This window comes from Gracilinanus agilis, chromosome 3 (genome assembly GCF_016433145.1).
Source record: "Gracilinanus agilis isolate LMUSP501 chromosome 3, AgileGrace, whole genome shotgun sequence".
NCBI lineage: Eukaryota > Metazoa > Chordata > Mammalia > Didelphimorphia > Didelphidae > Gracilinanus > Gracilinanus agilis.
The window spans coordinates 85,712,907-85,734,093 of record NC_058132.1 but is presented as its reverse complement, the minus strand read 5'-3'; the positions used below and the strand labels follow the sequence as shown (position 1 = coordinate 85,734,093).

At 39.6% G+C, this 21,187-nt stretch overlaps 1 protein-coding gene across 1 annotated transcript; it reads left to right on the top strand.

Moving 5' to 3' along the window:
* Nucleotides 1-2,258: 2,258 nt before the first annotated feature.
* On the top strand, nucleotides 2,259-20,494 carry LOC123243300 (interferon-induced very large GTPase 1-like). The gene is made up of 2 exons (XM_044671531.1): nucleotides 2,259-2,328; nucleotides 13,107-20,494. Exon 2 carries the CDS (start codon nucleotides 13,109-13,111, stop codon nucleotides 20,390-20,392), a length of 7,284 nt encoding a protein of 2,427 aa, XP_044527466.1. The 5' UTR covers nucleotides 2,259-2,328; nucleotides 13,107-13,108; the 3' UTR covers nucleotides 20,393-20,494.
* The last annotated feature ends 693 nt before the right edge of the window (nucleotides 20,495-21,187 follow it).

Sequence of the window (21,187 nt, the reverse complement as noted above, 5' to 3'; positions counted from 1 at the left end):
GCCTTTGACAAAATACAGCATCCATTCCTACTGAAAACACTGAAAAGTATAGGAATAGAAGGACCTTTCCTAAAAATAATAAACAGTATATACCTAAAACCATCAACAAACATCATATGCAATGGGGATAAATTAGAAGCCTTCCCAATAAGATCAGGAGTAAAACAAGGATGCCCATTATCACCTCTACTATTCAACATAGTACTAGAAACACTAGCAGTAGCAATTAGAGAAGAAAAAGAAATTGAAGATATCAAAATAGGCAAGGAGGAGACTAAGCTATCACTCTTTGCAGATGATATGATGGTCTACTTGAATATATTTTTTTAAACCCTTACCTTCCACCTTAGAATCACTATTGTATATTGGTTCCAAGGCAGAAGAGTGGTAAGGGCTAGGCAATGGGGGTTAAGTGACTTACCCAGGGTCATACAGCTAGGAAGTGTCTGATTTCAGATTTGAACCCAGGATCTCCTGTCTGTAGGCTTGGATCTCAATCCACTGAGCTACCCTGCTGCTCCCAGGTTTGATTTTTTTTTTTTTTGGTTGTTCAGAGTGCTGTTTTATGTGTTAGGACCAAACACATCTCAATAAAGTTTATAAGCCAGCCTAAAAAGACAAAAGGCACTGGATATAACAAAGAAGTGAATATATGAGGGGGGTGACTGTGAGGTGATAAGAACTAGGTTGTGAAGCTAGAGGCTGCTTCTGGTCTTTATTGAACCTACAATAGACCATTCAGAGCCCATTTGCCAGTTATTCAGTCAAAGAGTTTATGTGTGTATCTGGAGGCTTTAAATGAAAAGACAATAAGGTTTCTATTTGAACCTTTAGGTAATAAGGATTTAATACATTTGTTGAGTAGGAGAGTGGCATGGCCAACCTTGGACCTTATAATAATCAATTTGGTCACTGTACAGGCAATGGTTGGGAGGAGGGAGAGACTTGAGTCTGAGAGAGCCATTCGGAGGTTACTCTAATAGTCTAGACCAGTGATGGTGAACCTTTTAGAGGGGTGGGTGATGTGAGAAATGTACTCAGGAGCCTTTCGGAAGGGGGAGGGGAGCAGTCTGACCCCTCATCCCTCTGATTTTCTAGTAATGAACTCTGGCAAACTCTGTGCTGGTGTGACGGCATGCGTGCCCTCAGAGAAGGCACTGAGTGCCTCCTCTGGCATGTGTGCCATCACTTCACCACTGGGGTTCTAGGCAATGAGGGATGAACCAGGGCAGTAGATGTGCAATGGGGGAGAAGGGAGCTCAGAGAGATACTGGGGTAAAAGAAGCTACTAATTCTTGGAAGTGAGTGGGCATATGGAATAAGTGAGGAGTTGTGAATAATACTGAGGTTATAAACCTGGTTAAGTGAGAAGATGGTGGTACTCTTGAAAGAAAAAAAGGAAAGTTTAGAAGAAGAGTGGACTTTAGGGGGAAGATAATGAGGGTAGTTTTCAAAATATTGAGTTTGAGATGTGTATGGGACATTAGAACTCAGTAGACATACATAAAGGCTGGAAATATACTTCTATTAGTTGTCAGTTCAGAGACTATCATTAAACATACGGGAAATATTGACTTGTAGTTGTTAGAAAGCTCGCCTCAGATTCAGGAAGATTAGGGTTCAAATCTTGCCTTAGATACAAACTGACTGTGTTCCCTTTGGCAAGTCCCTTAACGTCTCATTTTCTCAGGGGAAAACTGCATGATTAAAAAATTGCATATTAGAGGTAGTTCTTTATTGGTGGAGGGAGCTTTTCTTCACAAATCTGGGGAAAAATATTATTATCACAGCTATATATTCTTGATTCTTTAATATCCAATACCTTTCTTTGATCTTAAAAAAAATTGGGGGCAGTTGGGTAGCTCAGTGGATTGAGAGTCAGGCCTAGAGACGGGGGTCCTAGGTTCAAATCCGGCCTCAGACACTTCCCAGCTGTGTGACCCTAGGGAAGTCATTTGACCCCCATTGCTCACCCTTACCACTCTTCCACGTAGGAGCCAATAAACAGAAGTTAAGGTTTAAAAAAAATTAAATGTCTTCAAGTCTGGCTAATTACCTCTTTAAGCTATAATTTGAGTGGTAGTAGGGCAAGTCCACTTTCATCTTTGGTTATCTTTCCCTATAAATAACGTCTCTTTATTTGAAAATTCTTTCACTTTCTGTTCTCCAGCCTGCCCTATTCTATTCTTGGAGGCTACCTAGAAGGTATAAAAGTCCAGGGAAGAGGAAGCTTCAGTCCAGTGAAAGGCTGGCTGTAGCCAGCATCCCTGAAGACAGAGGGGCTTAGAGCCCAGGCACCTGAGAGGGAGAGCCCACAACGAGAACAAGGTTGGTGGGGAAAGAAGGGCCACAGGCATCCTGGGGGAGGGGAGAAAGAGAGAGACAATAAAGTTCAGACTAAACGTGTCATAGGAAGAGTGAAAGAGACTCATAGGAGGTTGGTTACCTTTGGGACATTTTAGGCCAATCCAGTCATTATGAAAATGAGGAATTTAAGTTGTCTAGCAGAGAAGGGAGTTAGCCTGCATTAACAGTGGATCTAGGACTCAGAGTAGGAGAGACAAAGAAACAGAAAGAGCCAAAGGAAGCACAGTTAATCAATCAGTAAACATTTATTAAGGATCTGCCATTTGCTGAGGCATCATAGGGTGTGTTAGGGCAAACACAGATGATAATGAAGGAGTCCATGCCTTGTGGAGAGAGTGAGAGAAAGAGATCAAAGGAGAGAAGTAAGAGGAGTGGCATACAGAGGTAGTGAGTCTGGGCTAACAGAAATACAACAGAAAGATAGGAACTGAGATAAATGGGGGTGAAGGAAGAGCAAGGGGGAAAGGGAGAGAGAAAAAGAGAGAGGGAGGAAGAGGGAGAAAGAGAAACAGACAACACTGGCAGAGAGAAATTAGAAAAGAAAAGACAAGATTAGCAGGTAGTAAAAGAGAAAGAAAAAGACAGACAGATTGAGGAATTTCAGGAGAGTCAGAGTAATCAGGGAATAATGGAGATCAGAATTTTTGGGGATATCAAGCATTTCAGGCAGGCATAAACTTCAAGGGGTCCCTGGGCACCACTGTGACCCTCATATAGGGGAAAGTTATCCTTAGTCTTTTTTTGTGTGGTTGGGCTTTTCTGATCAAGTCCATTTATTTCCTCTGATACTGTGTCCTCTTTGGCCCCTGTGAAAGGGAATTTTTGGAGGTAGAAGGGAAAGGCAGGATAGAAAGGGAAAAGGAGGTAGGGCAGCCTGAGGAAGAAAAGCCAGGGTAGCCCTCAAGCCTAGGAGGGGAAATTGACCTGAGCTCTTTGGAACTCAATAAAGATCAGGTAGCACTTGTTAGAATAGCTAGGTTTATTTAGATTAGAAAAGGGAAGGTCTAGGGAAGCTAGGAGGTAGATCTCTGAAAAAAGGCACCAAGAGAGAGCTCAGGGGCAAGAGAGTCTCCAGGGTCCAGGGTGGAGAGAGATGAGAACCAAGAAAGTGTCCCAAGAGAGAGAAAAGGCGCCCCAAACTCTCTTTTTTTACTTTCCACAACACCTCCCACAAAGGAAGTGGGAGGTGTCAGAGGAAGTTATAGCAGGGAGTCCTGGGAGACATAGTCTCCCAGGACTTAGAATATTTTTAAACAACACACCCCTTATGGGAAAGGGAGGGGTCTGAAGAAAAGAAACAAAATCTCTATGTGTTTGGAGTTTGTCTGTGTATAAGTAAGACATGACATTCCTGTCTCCAAATCAGTTCTTATCTTTGTTAGGGGAATGCAGTGTCTTACAGTAGGGAAAGGAGGGAAAAATTGTCACTGATATTTCTCTTTCCTCCCTTCCTCCTTCTCTCTGTTCCTTTCTCCCTCTGACCATTCTTCTCTCCCTCTCTCCCTCACTCTATTTTAGTGGTTTCTCAACATTTTCAAGAATGAGGACTCTCATTTGGTTTCAAAAAACATCTTCCAATCCCATGCATTAGTAATTGCATTTTTAATATCTGCTGATTAAGAAAATATATGATAGGAAAAAGCTATAGTGAATCCAGTGATGCTCCCAAGTGAATTTGTATCATACTGATGATAGCATCAACATATATCTGACAAATAGTAATATAATTGTTTACCATTATTTGGTTATGGGAGACAATTACATATTTCTATCATATTGAGTCATTTATTGGGACAGTAACAAAAATAACAATCCTGACAGTGATCTAGAACTTTAAATTCTAATGAGTGTAGTACATACTGTCTTTCATCTGATTTTGAGAAAGAGTCATAGCAATAGACAGTTGATTTACTCCAACCCCATGATGGTACAGAGTGCCTGAGAGGGAAAGTGACTTCTTCCAACTTACCAAGGGAGGCATTGGTGGAGCTGGGACTTCTAGGCAGACAGAAATGGCAAGAGACAAAGAATAAGAAAGAGAATCAGTGACAAGACAGGGGAATAGAGGAATACAGAGTCAGTGAGTATGGCACTATGGTACCTGCATGTTATAGGATTTGATTGGCATATATTCTTTTTTTTTTTACACTAATGTTATATTTTCTCCATTTACATGTAAGAACAATTTTTGGCATTCATTTTTTGACATTGTGAGTTCCACATTCTTTCTTTCCCTCCATACCCTCTCCCCTTTCTGAGATGGCAAGCAATTTGCTATTTTTTTTGTGCTATTATACATAATCTATTTCCATATTCATTAACAGATTAAAAAAAATAACCCATTAAGAAAATAAAGTGAAGAATAATTTGCTTCCATCTGCATTCAGACTCTATCAGTTCTTTAACTGAAGGTGGACACCATTTTTTATCATAAACTCTTTGTGGTTGTCAGATTCATACATGAATATATAATAATAATAATAATAATACACCCTTATTTTCTGTCTTAGAATCAATACTGTATATTGGTTCCAAGGCAAAAGAGCAGAAAAGGTAGAGCACTGGGGGGTAAGTGACTTGCCCAGGGTCACACAGGTAGGAAGTGTCTGAGATTAGATTTGAACCAAGGACTTTCCATCTCTGGGCCTGACTCTGAATCCATTGAGCTACCCAGCTGACCCCGTGAACATATATTTAACAACAGGCAGATAGTAATCCCAAATTCTCATCTACTCAGTTGTGACTAGAAATATGGAAAGAACTCTGATTTCAAATTGAATAGCATAGATCTTACATACTAGTAGCTTAGATATTTTTCAGCTTTAGTCTAGTAGATAAGAATTTCATATTTGTGTTCATACATTATCACTTGCCCCAATTATAGAGAATTGGTACAAAATATAAAGAGGGACATGTCTATTCCCAAGAGATTGATTTTTGGGTAAGAATATAAGTTTATTGATTCTATCAGGTTTATTGGTTAGACCAGCATCATAACTGATAAAGTGATATAGATTCCATGGATCTCTCATGACCAGGGACAACCTGATCTGGGTCAGGCAGTTTAATAAATAGATTTTTAGGAGCTAATTATTCAGCCCCTCCCTTGACCATCCCAATCCAGCTTTAAGTGATGATAGCTAATTAAGAGGTGGTTCATCACACTATTTGCCCCTTCTCATCCCCAGATGTGAACAAGTGACATTTGTAGGAAAAGAATCCTTCTCCCATTTATTTATCAATCAAATTCTTTTTTAAAAAAAAGACATTTTTTTGGAATTTCCAAGAATGAAGAAAATGCAAAAAGCAGAAGACTAGATAATATCTTTGACCCATATCCCAGATGCAGGAATATATAATAATTCTCCCTAATAGGAATGAATACAGCATGTGAAAAATAAATTCTCATACAATAGTGAAGGAAAATGGTACCTTAGTCTGATGTAAATACCAAACAAGAGTCATAGAGATAGCCAATTGCAATGCCCAAAATTCCATAAGCCAGGCTTAGAATCACCTCCGTGGGAACATTTTCCATTCAAGAGGAAATGTCATAGTTCAAGAAGTCAAGGCAGGAGAGTTCTACTGTAGCTCATAACAAAGTCACTCCCCCAGCTTCTTTCTTAAGACTGAACCCCTCGTGTAGTTCACAGATGTCACCTCTAAAGGGCTACTGCACTATGAATCATTGGCTCAATATCACTTCTTGATGATGTCATAAATAAAAATTAATCTAGAAGCTTATTACCAGATTTATAAGCATTTATTAGTGAAGAGAGAGAAGATAGAAAAGGGGTCTTCAGATTTTGTAACTTTAGGTAAAAATGCAATCCTCTATTGCAGTCAGCCTCCAAGCTGCCATGGCCTGATAAGAGAGAGCAAGCTCAGAGACATTGGTTTCTTCAGCAATTGGTCCAGAGAGAATGAATGCTACTTCTGTTAGCTTTTCAAAAAGTCCCTAGATTCTCCCTCTGTGGCAAAGTTGCATTAATGTTAAGATGCTGGGGGATACCAGGGGACACTGGCACTGGGACCCTGGCAAGTGAAGCCGTCAAACATACTTGACTTTTTTTAAAAATAATTTTTATTTTTTAGAAAAGTTATCATGGTTACATGATTCATGTTCTTCCTTTCCCCTTCACCCCCCGACGTCCTCCCCCAACTCCCCATAGCCGATGCTCATTTCCCCTGCTTTTATCATGTGTCATTGGTCAAGACATTTCCAAATTGTTGATAGTTGCATAGGTATGGTAGTTTTGGGTCTATATCCCCAATCATGTCTGCCTCAACCCATGTGTTCAAGCAGTTGCTTTTCTTCTGTGTTTCCTCTCCTGTAGTTCTTCCTCTGAATATGGGTAGGGTTCTTTTCCATAAATCCCTCAGAATTGTCCTGGGTCATTGCATTGCTGCTGGTACAGAAGTCCATTACATTCGATTTTACCACAGTGTATCAGTCTCTGTATACAATGTTCTTCTGGCTCTGCTCCTTTCACTCTGCATCACTTCCTAGAGATCTTTCCAGTTCACATGGAATTTCTCCAGTTTATTATTCCTTTTAGAGCAATAATATTCCATCACCAGCATATACCACAGTTTGTTCAGCCATTCTCCAATTGAAGGACATACCCTCCTTTTCCAGTTTCTTGCCACCACAAAAAGCGCAGCTATAAATATTTTCGTACAAGTCTGTTTATCTATGATCTCTTTGGGGGTACAGACCCAACAATGGTATGGCTGGATCAAAGGGCAGGCAATCTTTTATAGCCCTTTGAGCGTAGTTCCATATTGCCATCCAGAATGGTTGGATCAGCTCACAACTCCACCAGTAATGCATTAATGTCCCAATTTTGCCACATCCCCTCCAACATTCATTACTCTCCCCTACTATCATTTTAGCCAATCTGCTAATTGTGAGGTGATACCTCAGTATTGTTTTGATTTGCATTTCTCTAAATATTAGAGATTTAGAGCACTTTATCATGTGCTTATTGATAGTTTTTATTTCTTTATCTGAATATTGTCTATTCATGCCCCTTGCCCATTTTTTTTTTTATTTTTATTTTTATTTTTTTTTTTTCCCTTGCCCATTTTTTGATTGGGGAACAGCTTGATTTTTTATACAATTGATTTAATTCCTTGTATATTTGAGTAATTAGACCCCTGTCAGCGTTTTTTGTTATAAAGATTTTTTTTCCCAATTTGTTGTTTCCCTTCTGATTTTGGTTGCATTTTTTTTTGTTTGTAGAAAAGCTTTTTAATTTAGTATAATCAATCATCTCATTCACATTCAGAGTTATAATTATCAGTTGTGTATTCCCCAGCATTTTGGTATCTTCTCTTAGTTCTACCCCTTCTTTTTAGGCTATTTCCTTTCTAAACCAGTGATTTGTTTTAAACCAGTACACCTTGTCCCCCTCCTTGATTTACTATCCTTTCTACCCCCTCCCTTGTTATTCCCTCTTTTTGTTTTTAAGGCCTAATGAATTCCCTCCCCCTTCTCCTCCCCTCCCTTTTTTAACCTCCCCTCTCCTCTGCTCCCCTTGGTTTATCCCTTCTGACTTTCTCAGTAGGGTTAGATAGAATTTTATATCTCAATGGATATAGCTACTCTTTCCTCTCAGGGTTAATTCCACTGGTATTCCACAGGGTAATTAAATATTATCTCGTAATGCTTTCTTCCTCTCCTTCTTATAATAGTATTCATCCCCTCCCCTTCCCATGCCCTCTTTGTGTGTAATAGAATATCCTTTTTTTCTTATTCATTCAAGTTTCTCTTGGTGTCCTCTACTATTCACCCCCCCCCTCTTTCCCACCCACCCCCTTATCATCTTAGACCATTTAATACTCCAACCTCTCCCTATGAATATTTCTTCTAATTACTATAATAGTGGATACTATAATAGTGAATAGAGTTCACTACAGAGAATTACACATAACATTTTCCCATATAGGAATACAAATAATTAGATCTTATTGAAGCCCTTAAAGAGGCAAATTTAAAAATAAGAGTTTTCTTTCTTTCCCCTCTGTTTCTTATTTACCTATTCATGTTTCTCTTGTTTTTTGTGGGTGGATATCAAACTTTCCATTTAGTCCTGGTCTTTTCTGTGTAAATACTTGGAAATATTCTATCTTGTTGAATGCCCATACTTTCCCGTGGAAGTATATAGTCAGTTTTGATGGGTAGGTGATCTTTGATTGTAGACCCAGTTTTCTTTCCTTTCTGAATATCATATTCCAAGCCTTGCAGTCTTGTAGTGTGGAGGCTGCCAGATCCTGTGTGATCCTGATTGGTGCTCCTTGATATCTGAATTGTCTCTTTCTGGCTTCTTGTAAAAGTTTTTTCTTTTACTTGGAAGCTCTTGAATTTGACTGTTATATTCCTGGGGGTTGTCTTTTCAGGGCTTAGTGTAGAGGGTGATCTATGGATCCTTTCAATGTCTATATTGCCCTCTTGTTGTAGGACTTCAGGGCAATTTTGCTGAATAATTTCTTTTAGTATGGAGTCCAAATTTCTATTAATTTCTGCTTTTTCAGGAAGACCAACTATTCTCAAATCATCTCTTCTAGACCTGTTTTCTTGATCTATCAATTTATCAGTCAGATATATCATGTTTCCTTCTATTTTTATCAGTCTTTTGACTTTGCTTTATTTGTTCTTGTTGTCATGAGAGATCATTGGCTTCTACTTGCCCAATTCTTGTGTTTAGAGACTAGTTTTCTGCTATATTCTTTTGATTTTCCTTTTCAATTTGGTCTATCCTGTTTTCCAGCTGTTTGATTTTGGTCTCCAATTTGCTTATCAATTCTTTTGATTTGGGGGCATCTTTTTCTAATTGCCCAATGCTAGCCTTTAGAGACTGGTTTTCGGCTATAATCTTTTGGTTTTCCTTTTGAATCTGGTCTGTTTGGTTCTTCAAGGCTTCCAGCTGGTCATTTCTGGTCTTCAATTTACTTATCAATTCCTTTGATTTCTGAGCCTCACTTTCTAATTGCGAAATTTTGCCTTTTAAACTGTTATTTTCTTGCCAGTTCTCTACCATCTTTCTCATAATCTTAGATTTGAACTCTTCAATAGATTATGACCAGTTTTTATTTTTTTGGGAAGGTTTGGATATGATTACTTGTTAGTTCTCCTCTGCTGTTTGCTCTGTTGTCTGGATTTTTTCTGTGTAAAAGTTGCCAAGATGTTAAAGATTTGTTCTTGATCTTTCTCTTCTGGGGTTCTTGTCTCTGGCTTGCCATTGTTAGCCCAGCGCCCTCTCAGCTTTATCCTCATGCCCAGGGTCTGTCTGTGAGCTTTGAGCTCCTGATGATTCAGGTCTCGTTGTTCTCAGGGTCAAGCCTCCTGGTGGTTCCCTTGTTTGTTCTTCTACCCGAAGTTCCAATTTTTCCAGCATTTCCTCTAACATTGATCATTTTCCTTATTTGTCATATTAGTCAATCTGATAGATGTGAGATAGAATCTTAAGAGTTGTTTTCATTTGTATTTGTCTAATCAGGAACATTTTTCATATGACTATAGATAGTTTTAAATTCTTCTTCTGAGAACTTTCTATTCACATTCTTTAATCATTTATCAATTGGGGAGGATTTGTGTTCTTATAATTTTGACTTAGTTCTCTGTATTTTTGAGAAATGAGAACTTTTTCAGAGCCATTTGCTGTACATTTCCCCCCCCCCCAGTTTTTTGTTTTTCTTCTAATCTTGATTTAATAGTTTTCTTCATACAAAACATTTAAAATTTAATATAATTGAAATTATCCATTTTATATCTTGTAATGTTCTTCTTGTTTGGTCATATGTTTGGCCATAAATTCTTCCCTTATCCATATGTAGCAATCCAGGTATACGTTAATCTTGATGTTATTTTAAGAGTGCTCAAAAAATGACTCTTGTATTGCTTATAACTGATTTCTGTAACCTTGAGTTGAATTGAACCTCAACCTTGCCAAATTCCTAGCCCTTCCCTAAGGCTACACTCTGGAAGACTGGTCAGTTATCTCAGTCTCCTTGCCTTACCTTCAAACAATCAGCATTTGTATCAAGACCTTAGGCCTCATGGATTCCTGATCTGGATGTTTGCTCTACCTGTTATTTCAGGTTCCAACAGTTTGTATCTCCTGATGATTACATATGTATCAGACCACTCGGCTCTCCCCTTCCCCCCATATATGGTTGTAACCCCAATAAAAGTAGCTATATGACAGTTGAAAAGGAAGCTCTTAACCATCAGAGCTCCTAACAAAAAAGCTCTTGACCATCAGAGCTTACTCCCTGTCTGTCTAATTTATCCCCAAACTTTCTATGTCTGAGTGTCTTTATTCTCACCTTATATTCTCTTTCCCTTAGTCTTTAACCCTCTACCCATTTTCACACAGGCCTTGGTTCCCCTTTCTAAGTGTCCAACCCACTAGGAATTTTCGTGGAGCTGCTGGACAACTTCACCATAGGTAAACAATTCTGTTTTCCTCTTTCTCTTTGGTGCAGTAGTATTCTATCACAATTATACCACAACTTGTTTAGTCATTCTCCAATTGATGGGCAATCTTTGATTTCTAGTTCTTTGCCACAAGAAGAGAGTTTCAAGAAATATTTTAGAAATATAGGTTCTTTTCCATTTTCCCTATTTGCCTTAGGAAGTAAACCTAATAGTAGTATTGCTAGGTCAAAAGATACAGTTTTATAATTTGTTAAGCATGATTCCATATTTCTCTCCAAAATGTTTGAGTCAGTTCATGATTATTCTTTCATATTTAAGTATTTATGCTTTATTGAGTCTTGTGTTTGAATATAATGTCAAATTTTCTATTTAGCTCTGATCTTCTCATGAGGAATGCTTGAAAGTTCTCTATTTCATTAAATCTCCTCCTCCCCTCCCCCCACGTTGAAGGAGTATACTCATTTTATTTGATAGGCTATTTTTAGTTACAATCCTAGCCCCTTTGCCTTGTAGAATATCATATTTTAAGCTATCTGCTCTTTTAACAGGGGAGCGACTAAATCTATTGTGATCTTGATTATAGCTCTATGATATTTTAACCCTTTTTTTGTTACATCCTGCAATATTTTCTCTTTGGCTTGGAAGCTCTGGAATTTGCCAATAATATTCCTAGGAGTTTCCTTTTGGGATCTTTTTCAGGAGGTGATCAATTAATTTTTTTAATGTCTAATTTAACCCTTTGGATCTAAGATATAACTGCAGTTTTCCTTTATAATTCTTGAAATATGATATCTAGGCTTTTTTTTAACATGGCTCTTAGGTAGCCCAATAAATCTTAAATTATTTCTCCTCAATCTATGTTTTCAAGTCAGTTTTTTTCCAATAATATATTTCACATTTTCTTCTATTTTTCTCATTCATTTGCTTTGTTATATTGATTCTTCAAGTCTTTGGGATCAATTCTAATTTTTATGGAATTATTTTCTGTACTGAAATTTTGTGCCTCCTTTTCTGATTTGGCATATTTTGCTTTTTAAGGAGTTTTTTCTAGTGAATTTTCATGACTCTTTTTGCCATTGGGTCAATTCTATTTTTTAAACTGTAATTTGATGAGCAGAGAGAATTAAGTCACATGATTTATTTGAGCCATTTTATGTTCTTATCCTCACCTCTATTCTCCACATCTTGATAGGCTAGAAATGCCACATTTCCAAATCACCAGGCATTTCTGCTTACACATATATCATGTACATTCAGTCATGCTTCTGGGGCAGAAAAACAGAGTGAATATATATTGTTATATTGAATCTCTGAGAGCCAGGAGTCCACATGGTTGATTGACAGGTGGATCGGTTGGATGTTGGAATGTTCCCAGAGAGGCGTGTGGACACAGGAGAGGGCAGTTGGCCCAGGGGGGTATAAAACACCCTGGCAGCCCTGGCAGGGATTCCTTTCTTTCCCTGAGACCTGAGATCAGTGGATCCTGGTTTTTGTGGGATTGAGACTTGCAGGCTCAACCTTGCAAGATCCTCCTGTTTGTTCCTGTTAACATCATCAACCTGTACCCAGACCATCATCTCTGATTCTACTGTCCCTAGATATTAGGAAATCAATCATCTTAGTTATCTAGGTTTCCCAGGGCCTGGGAGGGATCCAGGAAGTGGGCAGGAGAAGAAGAAGAGGGTGGAAAAGGTGGATTCCCAAAGACTGGTTAGGCATATCATCTAGCAAAGAAGAAGCTGAAACATCAAACAGCAGTTTGCCTACTCTGGTGTGGCTGTGGCCCGGCTGGACCAGAGAGGGACTAACCATCCTGATTCATTAATTGCCTACAGTTTAAGGATTTATCATTGCCAAATTAATTAAGGTTTCCTAATACCTCTATCCAATCCCATTATCCCTCTTTGTTTAAATACAGTCAAAGCTTTAAAAAGTATCTTCCTGAAGTGGTTATTCATAGCTTCTTTGGGAAGGGAGATACGCAGTCAGATACCAAACATTACCAAGCTAAAGAGCCCATTATATAATATCAATCAACCCCAGGTGGGACCTGAAGGGATATCATCCATTGACCTAAAGGATCCTGCCTGGGCACTGTTATAAAGGAGTGAGGAGTCATTTCATTCTCCATCTATACATCATCTAATGTATATGTTATAATGTTATAATATTATTATAACAATATCCTGTGGAGCCCCTTCAATATTTACAACTTTTCCCACATATTTCCTGTGGCTCCTTCCTCCAAAAGTGAAAGCAACTTTTTGACTAATCAATTTTCTGTACTCTACTACAGCCATGTCTACACCAAGGGATAATGCTATTGAACCACATTATGAAGACTCTGGAATAAGAGACCTGGAGAAGAAGTTGCAAGAAGTGGGCCTGGATCCCCAGTACTGGGTATCTAAGCTGCAGGAATGCTTGGATGTGACCTCTATCCAGGCCTTACAACACTTAGAACAGAAGGAAGTTCTGACACTGAAATCCAAGGCCAAACATCAATGGGAGAAACGGGCATTAGAAAAACTTCTTCAGCTGTCCAGCACCCAGGGATCGGGGGAGATGCAAGAGAAGCACTGGGTGACAGTGAAGGAGAGACAAGAGAGAGCACAGTCAGCCTTGATAGAACTGAAGGAGATGCAGGTGGCAGATAAAAGTCGTCAAGAGGAGATTGTGAGGAGGAAAGAAGAGCTGAGGCAGGCCATGGAGATCCCACCAGAATACTGTCCAATCTCTAAGAAACCCCTAATAGAGGTCATAGAAAATATGAAGAGAAACCTCAGTCTGATGGAAGGCACTTTCTCCAAGAGGGAGAATCTTCCTGACCAGGAGCTCCTGAAACGAGTGTCAGGTGGCCTAGCCCTGCAGGGGATTTACCAAACTGGCCAGTCTGAGGATCTTTTGGAGAGGAGAGAAGAACTGCTCAGTGTCCCAGAGAACATCTTTCTGCTCAGCCCAGAACAGGGGACACGGATGGAAACCAAGGAATTTTCATCTTCTCGTGAAGAGTCACTGTTTACCCAAAGCATGGAGAAATTGGGCTTTACTTTTAGCTTTTTGGCCAAGGGTGGAGGATGGAATCTGGAATCCAGCACCAATTATACCAGATCTTCTGACTCCAGAGAGGTCCATAGGAGACACTCTGAGAACACTTACAGCTGCCTCACCAGGTTCAGTTACATCCCACTGGCTTGCTGCCACTTTGCCCAAGATCAGCTCTATCTTAGCAGGTCATCTCTGCAAGAGTTAAAACAGTTAGAGAAACTTCTGATCCACTCCAATGGTTCAGAAACTCAAGTACTGAAGCGTAGATGTGAGGCATTTTTCCAAAGGTTTGGCTCTCATGTGAACCAGGGCCCATTGCATTTGGGAGGAATATTCTGGTGGAAAGCTGTAACAGAAGGCTTCAGGTCAGAGGAGCTGCATGATGTGAAGAAACAAGCCTCAGAGGCACTTGATGTATATATTGGAGGCAGCTACTCTGGTTTTGGGGTCACGGTTGCAGCCGGAATGAATATATCAAACTCTCAATCTCAAATGTCTTCTCGAAATACAAATTCCATTAATTTGCAAGGAAGATTCCAATTGTCTGTATTCCAAACAGGAGGCCCCCCAGAGGTAGATTCTCTTCCACAATGGAAAGCTGGTCTTGTGGCCAGCAACTGCACCTGGTGTGTCATTGACCGAGGTTATCAGTTAGTGCCTGTCTGGGATATAATTCTGTCTAACCATAGACAAGATTTTGAGGATCCCCTTCAATTGACTCACTGCCTCATAGACACTTATACGGCCTTGACTGGCCTACATGCAAGGACCCAGGATGGAGAGGAATTACTGAGTGCAATCGATGATGCCAAGTCTTTTTTAGAAGAAGTAGAATCCTGGGAAATCTCTGAACTTCAGGAGAAGTTGAAGAAAATGATGAATTTCATGCAAAAGCTGAGTGAGAAGACCAAGAACTATGACCCTTGGATTAATATCTGTCTCAAAAACCCATCTCTGCAACAGTTCTTGGTGGACATTGTCAACTTTTACAAGGATTCCCCAATTCATGAAGTCAAATTCATTAAATCTCAGTTGCATAGCCTTCTGTATCCTTATGTTTATCGAGTGAAAGACTTTCCACAGAGTCACTCAATCATGCAGTGGATTTTCCACTCAGCAAAGCAACAACAAGATATACATGTTACAGAATTTGATGATTTCATTCAAGTCTTAGAAAGAGAAAAGAATGGCCTTCTTGAAATAAATCCTAACTTAGAGTTCTTGGGAAATATGGAAGAAGCTCGAAGAAAGGCCACGTATAAGATCAGTTCATTTCTCAGCTCCTTTCTCAAGGCCTTGAAACAGTCAGGAGAGTCAGGCACATACCTTCTGTTACTTTCCATTGCAGTTGGTGCAGGGTACAAGGAGAAAAATCAAACCTTTCATTGTCTGCTAGGATGTGAAGAATTAAATTTCCTGTTATGTGAAATGAAAGAAGCCCATGAAAAATACCAGAACCTTAATAAGAAATGTGCCTATATGGCTCAGGCATTCCTTCTGTTCACAGGACTCACAGTTACCACTAGTCCTATTTCTGTATCTTCAGAAGAAAAGAAGCAACGTTTGGAACTTATGCAATCTCACATGGGACAGTCATGGTCCAAAGAAGTGCTTCATATCCTCTCAAAACCAAGGGCAGGTTATGATTGGGAAACTCTGGAGAAAGACTTGAATTTCCTCATCACTGGAGAATATGAAGCTACATTGAACTGTGTACAGATGGACCAGGTGAGAAAAGAACTGGAAAGTATCTCTCAGAGAAAGATAAAGTTATATGAACCAGAACCAAGTATCATCAAACAGTATGAAGTGATAAATTCCAGCTTTTTAGACTTAGCCAAGAGGCTTGATCTGGAGCCTTACTATCCAAGGAAGATGAGTCGGGCAGATTTCCATCTGATTTCCAAGACTTCTGTGCATGACACTGAGCCAGACAAAGAGAATCAGTTGCCTTTTTATTTCCTACAGAAGCTATTGATGCTGGATTGCAGACTTAGATACTTGGTCTGCAAGAGAGAGGGAGACACTACTGGTCAGACAGTGACTCTCAGAAACCTTGAGGATGACACTTCAGATCTTTATGATGATTTGTTTAATGATAGTGACACACCCTCTGCCCTCTTGACCACAGGCCAGCCCCACATTCACCCAATGGACATCCAGATGATGATTTTTCATTGTGCAGATGACTTCATGAGACAATACATTTCTAACAAATTTTCCATCTGCCAATTTGCTCTCCCTCTTGTGGTGCCCAATCCCTCTAATTCTGTAATAGAATTCCCACTTTGGTCTTTCAGCCAAATCAAGAGAAACTGGAGGCAGATAGAGAAATCAGAGGGAGAAGACAAATTCATTAATTTTAATAACCAACTCATCTTCCAAGTACCCATCCCCATTGTGTCTTTTATAAGAATTGTGAATTCTGCTACTTCTTCCAAATCTCAGATCTTGAACTCTCTGCTGAGTAAACACAAACATGATACTTTTTTCCACCGTCACTGCCGAGGAAGCAACAAATCCTGCCTCTTGATGGGAGATGTGGTAGAAATCTCCTGGTTCTTCCCAGGGGGAAAACCTGAGGACAGATTTGAAAGCTGTGTTGCTTTCACAAATCTCCATGGAGATGCCAAAGACTATGAGACACAGCTCAGATTTCTGCAGGAAATTGCTTCAGTCATAGTGGTCCTTGTGTCTGCTTCTGATAAAAGTGAGAGGACCACAAAAATGGTCCGGGATCTGTGGAAGTCACCAAAACCTTTGGTTTATTTGTTTGATGACAAAGATAATACTGTAAGTAAGGATTCTGGCCAGAAAGTGAGAATTGGGATCAGGAATAGAAATGAGGCAGAATTAATAGATGAACTCACAAGTGTCATCAATCACCTGCTAAAGTCTTCAGGTCCCTTTCTCAGTCTTGAGGACTGTGCAGATGTTGCTCGCCAGTATGGCTTTCTTGTAGACCTGGATAGAGAGGAGTGTCAGGAGGCCAAGAGAAAGGCAGAAACTTTAAAGGCCCTCATGAAAGAGATGAAATTGTCTGAAATGAAGGAGAAATTACTGCCCCTTCAAGGAGAACTTTGGCACCAGTGGTGTAAGAAGGATAAGGAGCTTTGTCACCTGAGAGAGAAAGGGAACCGTAGCCTTGAACAGCACAAGAGTGAAATTGAGACAGAAAAGCAAATAATAAGACAAAAACAGCTAAAGAGGGCATTTCCTCTCAATGACTTAATGCGATCTGTGTTGGAAGTCCTCCAATCTAACTCAGAGAGCGACAACAAAACTGGATTGTACTTCCTGCAGTGGCTGGGCATGTTTATGGACTCCCTGACCAAAAGTCACCTGGAAATGCTTTATAAGAGGCATAAGCAGTTGTGTTCCCAGGCATTGGCAGAAAACCAAAAGGGATCAAAGAATGTCTCCTCAAAATGCCACCAAATGGAACTAGAAACTGTCTCTAAGGAGATCAGTGATTCCTCATTGGGTATTGAACATCTCCTCAGAGAAGTTGGCCAGATCTATGAAGCTTTGGAAGAAGTTTCATCCCAAAGACATACTACGTTCTTATCTCTTCCTCAAATTGCTGCTGATCTGATGGTTTCTGGGTACCCCCTTGAGCTGATGGATGGGGATGCTTCCTATGTACCCCTGAAGTGGGTGGTAGCTGTTTTTGACAGATTAATTGAGAAAATTGGAGACAAAAAACTCTTTGTTCTCTCTGTTCTTGGTCTGCAAAGCACAGGGAAGTCCACTCTGCTGAATGCTATGTTTGGCTTACAGTTCCATGTCAGTGCAGGGCGATGCACACGAGGAGCCTACATGCAGTTGGTGAAGGTGGAGGAGACCCTGCAGGAAGAGCTGGGCTTTGACTTTGTCCTTGTGGTTGACACAGAAGGACTCCGGGCCCCAGAACTCATGAACAAGTCACAGAATCGGGACAATGAGCTGGCGACCTTTGTCATTGGACTTGGAAATCTGACTTTGATCAATATTTTTGGAGAGAATCCTTCAGAAATGCAAGATATCTTGCAAATTGCTGTGCAGGCCTTTCTGAGAATGAAACAAGTAAACATTTCTCCAAGCTGTGTCTTCATACACCAAAATGTGGGTGAAATGACTGCCAAAGACCAGAACATGGAAGAGAGAAGAAGACTGCAGGAGAGACTGGATGAAATGGCAGCTACTGCTGCAGAACAGGAACAATGCACAGATATTACTTGCTTTAGAGATGTCATTCGGTTTGATGTAAACACCCAGGTCCACTATTTTGCTCATCTATGGGAAGGGGATCCGCCAATGGCTGCTCCCAACCCCACTTATAGCCACAACATCCAGGATCTTAAAAGAGGAATTATTTTGGCTGCCAAAGAAGAATCCAAGGGCAGCATCCTGAAGATGTCTGATGTAAAAGTCCGGATCCAGGATTTGTGGAAAGCCTTGGTGAATGAAAACTTCATCTTCAGCTTTAAGAATACCAGGGAGATCATGGCCATAAGCAAACTTGAGACAATGTATAACAACTGGACCTGGCAGCTTAGAAGTCATGTAATGTGTTTGGAAAACCAGCTGAACAATCAGATTAAAAATGGGGAAATCCAGGATCTCACAAGAAGTTCTATTGAGGCTAATGTTGCAGATAAATATGAAGCAATCAGGCAAGAACTTCAAAGATATTTTGATGAAGACCAAGACAATGAAGACCTGATTCAGTGGAAGGTTTATTTTGAGTATAAATTTAGAAATCTTAAAGAGACCCTTGTTTCAGAAATCACCAGAAAGTCCACTGATTTTCTTAATTCAAGGAAAAGTCAAGATAAATTGGATAAATATAAATCAGAATATGAAAAACAGCTGTTGTTAAGAAGTAGAGATGTGGCTCTCTTAGTAATGGGTAAAGAATTAAGTGAGGATGAACTGAGAGAGAAATTCAACCAACTTTGGACAATGTGGGTCTATGAAGTGTCCTCAAGTTCCCTTCCTGAAGAAGACCCCAATATTGAGGTAGATTTAGAGAATGTCTTTCTAGACTATTTTAAACAGGAGTACAATGTCATAAGCAAACTTCAGGCTTCTTCCAGAAGGAAAACATTTTCCATTGATTTTGAAAAACATGTCAAAATGAAGAAAAAATATAATGTTTACCCTCCCTCCATAACAGAGAGTGATAGGGTGATCATAATGCAAACTACCCAAGACATCATTTCTCTGGTCAAAGAAACTATTGAATCTAATTTAAAAAAGGGAAGGGATTATAACAAAAGTTATTTCCATGAAATACTGAGATTGATAAACAAGGAAACTGATTCTGAATCCAATAAATCTCGGTATACATTTACAAGTGAATATAAAATGGATTTGTCCTTATGTTTGTGTCGAAGAGCAGCAGCTGTTTTTTGGGATTTGCACAAAGCATTCAAGAAAGCACATGATCCTGACACATATCTAGAAAGGAAGAAAGAGGATTTCTTTATGAGCTTTAAGATTTCCTGCCAAGGTGCAACCTCCATCACGACATTTGCTGACTTTCTGGGGAGTAAGCTCACTGCTTCCCTTCCTATAGCAATCTGGAAAAAGATAGCCCTTGACCTTGCTGGGGAGATTAGGGCTAACTGTCCTGCCTTCAATGGAAACCGATCCAACCTGGAAAAACATATTCTCATCTCTCTGGCTAAGGAAGAAAATTTTGAGCATTATTGGCAATATATCCATCAACCAGAAGGTTTTTTCAAAAATTACATTAAGAAAGAGATTGAAGCATACTGTGGAAATAGAGGAAATGAGAAATTGAATATTTTAAGTTACAATTTGGACTATTTTAAGCACATCATCTTCTCTGCTATTCAGGAGTCAACTCTGGTAGCTAAGGATCAAAACAATTCTGCTTGTGTGTGGCTGGACACATTGTGTAATAAGCTAGGGAGTTATTTGTCCTTTCCAAGAGGTGATTTAAGAAGCATTGAACACCAGAAGATAACTGACATAGATTTCCTCAGAGAAGTCATGAATGAACACCTGGATACCACAATCCAAAATGTAGGAAAGGCCTGTGAGAATGTATTTATAGAGAGAGCCATACCTGAGATTCAAGTTATGCTCTGTGAGCAGCTCAGTGGCTGCTGGAAGCAATGTCCCTTTTGCAAGGCAATCTGTACAAATACAGTCAAAGATCATAGTGAGGACCACAGTGTCCCTTTCCATCGTTCTAACGCTGTCATTGGCAGACATTGGCACAATACTGATGAGTTTTCACTTGATTTATGTACCAGCCATGTAGCAAGTGATTTTTCATTTTATCCTTCTAGTGATAAAGATAAGTCTTTCCTGTATAAGTCTTATCGTGATGCAGGTGGTGAATATGCCACATGGAGCATCATTCCAGACACATCTGCTCAGCCACACTGGAAATGGTTTGTGTGTCACTTCAGGTCACAATTAGAAGATCGTTACAAGTTCAGATTCAAGGGCAGAGGTCAGATTCCTGATGCTTGGACCAGAATCACCAAGCAAGATGTGCTGAATGATCTGAATAAATAATAATTCTCAGAGACACCCAGGATCCTGAATATAGAGTATTTTGAGTAATTGTTATCATAGAAATAATTTTTTGTAAATATGAATATAGGAGACATAGTACAATCAGACAAAAATTACAATGTAGTTATCATCAGAACTTGATATTAAAGATTAAAAAATAAAATGACATTAAACGAGACTGAATAAATAACAGAGAACCAACCTATTGCTGTTCATGCCTTGGCAACCTAACCCTGAATTACTACTATCTCCTTTTTACCTACTCATGTGCTACTGAATGGAACTGTAGATTCTCATTGAACTACTGACTGAATCCACTACAAATTCATCTTACATAATTTCAATTGTTCATGATAGTAAGGCAGTCTTACTCCTCTTCCCAGGAGATTTATTATTCTTCTATATAGTGGCTTATCTAGAAATTTTCTCCTATGCTCAAATTTCCTACAAAATTCCACCCTACCCTTTCAGCTGAGGACTTTGCCTCATATTTTCCTGAAATATAAATAGAGACCATTTGCAAAGACCATCCTTTTGTTCACTCCTCTCCATCTCATATCCTTCTATAATCATTTCCTACTGTCCCTTTCACTCCACTCTTGGATGGTGATGTAGCCCTTCTGCTTGCCAAAGGCAGTCATCTCCATTTACTCTTAATCTCCTCCCCCCCTGCCTTCTCCAGCAGATCCCTCCTTCCTCCTCCTCCTGCCTTTCCCATTTCCTCTCCTTTCCTCCCATACTACCAATGTCCCCTTCTCTCTCTCTCTCTCTCTCTCTCTCTCTCTCTCTCTCTCT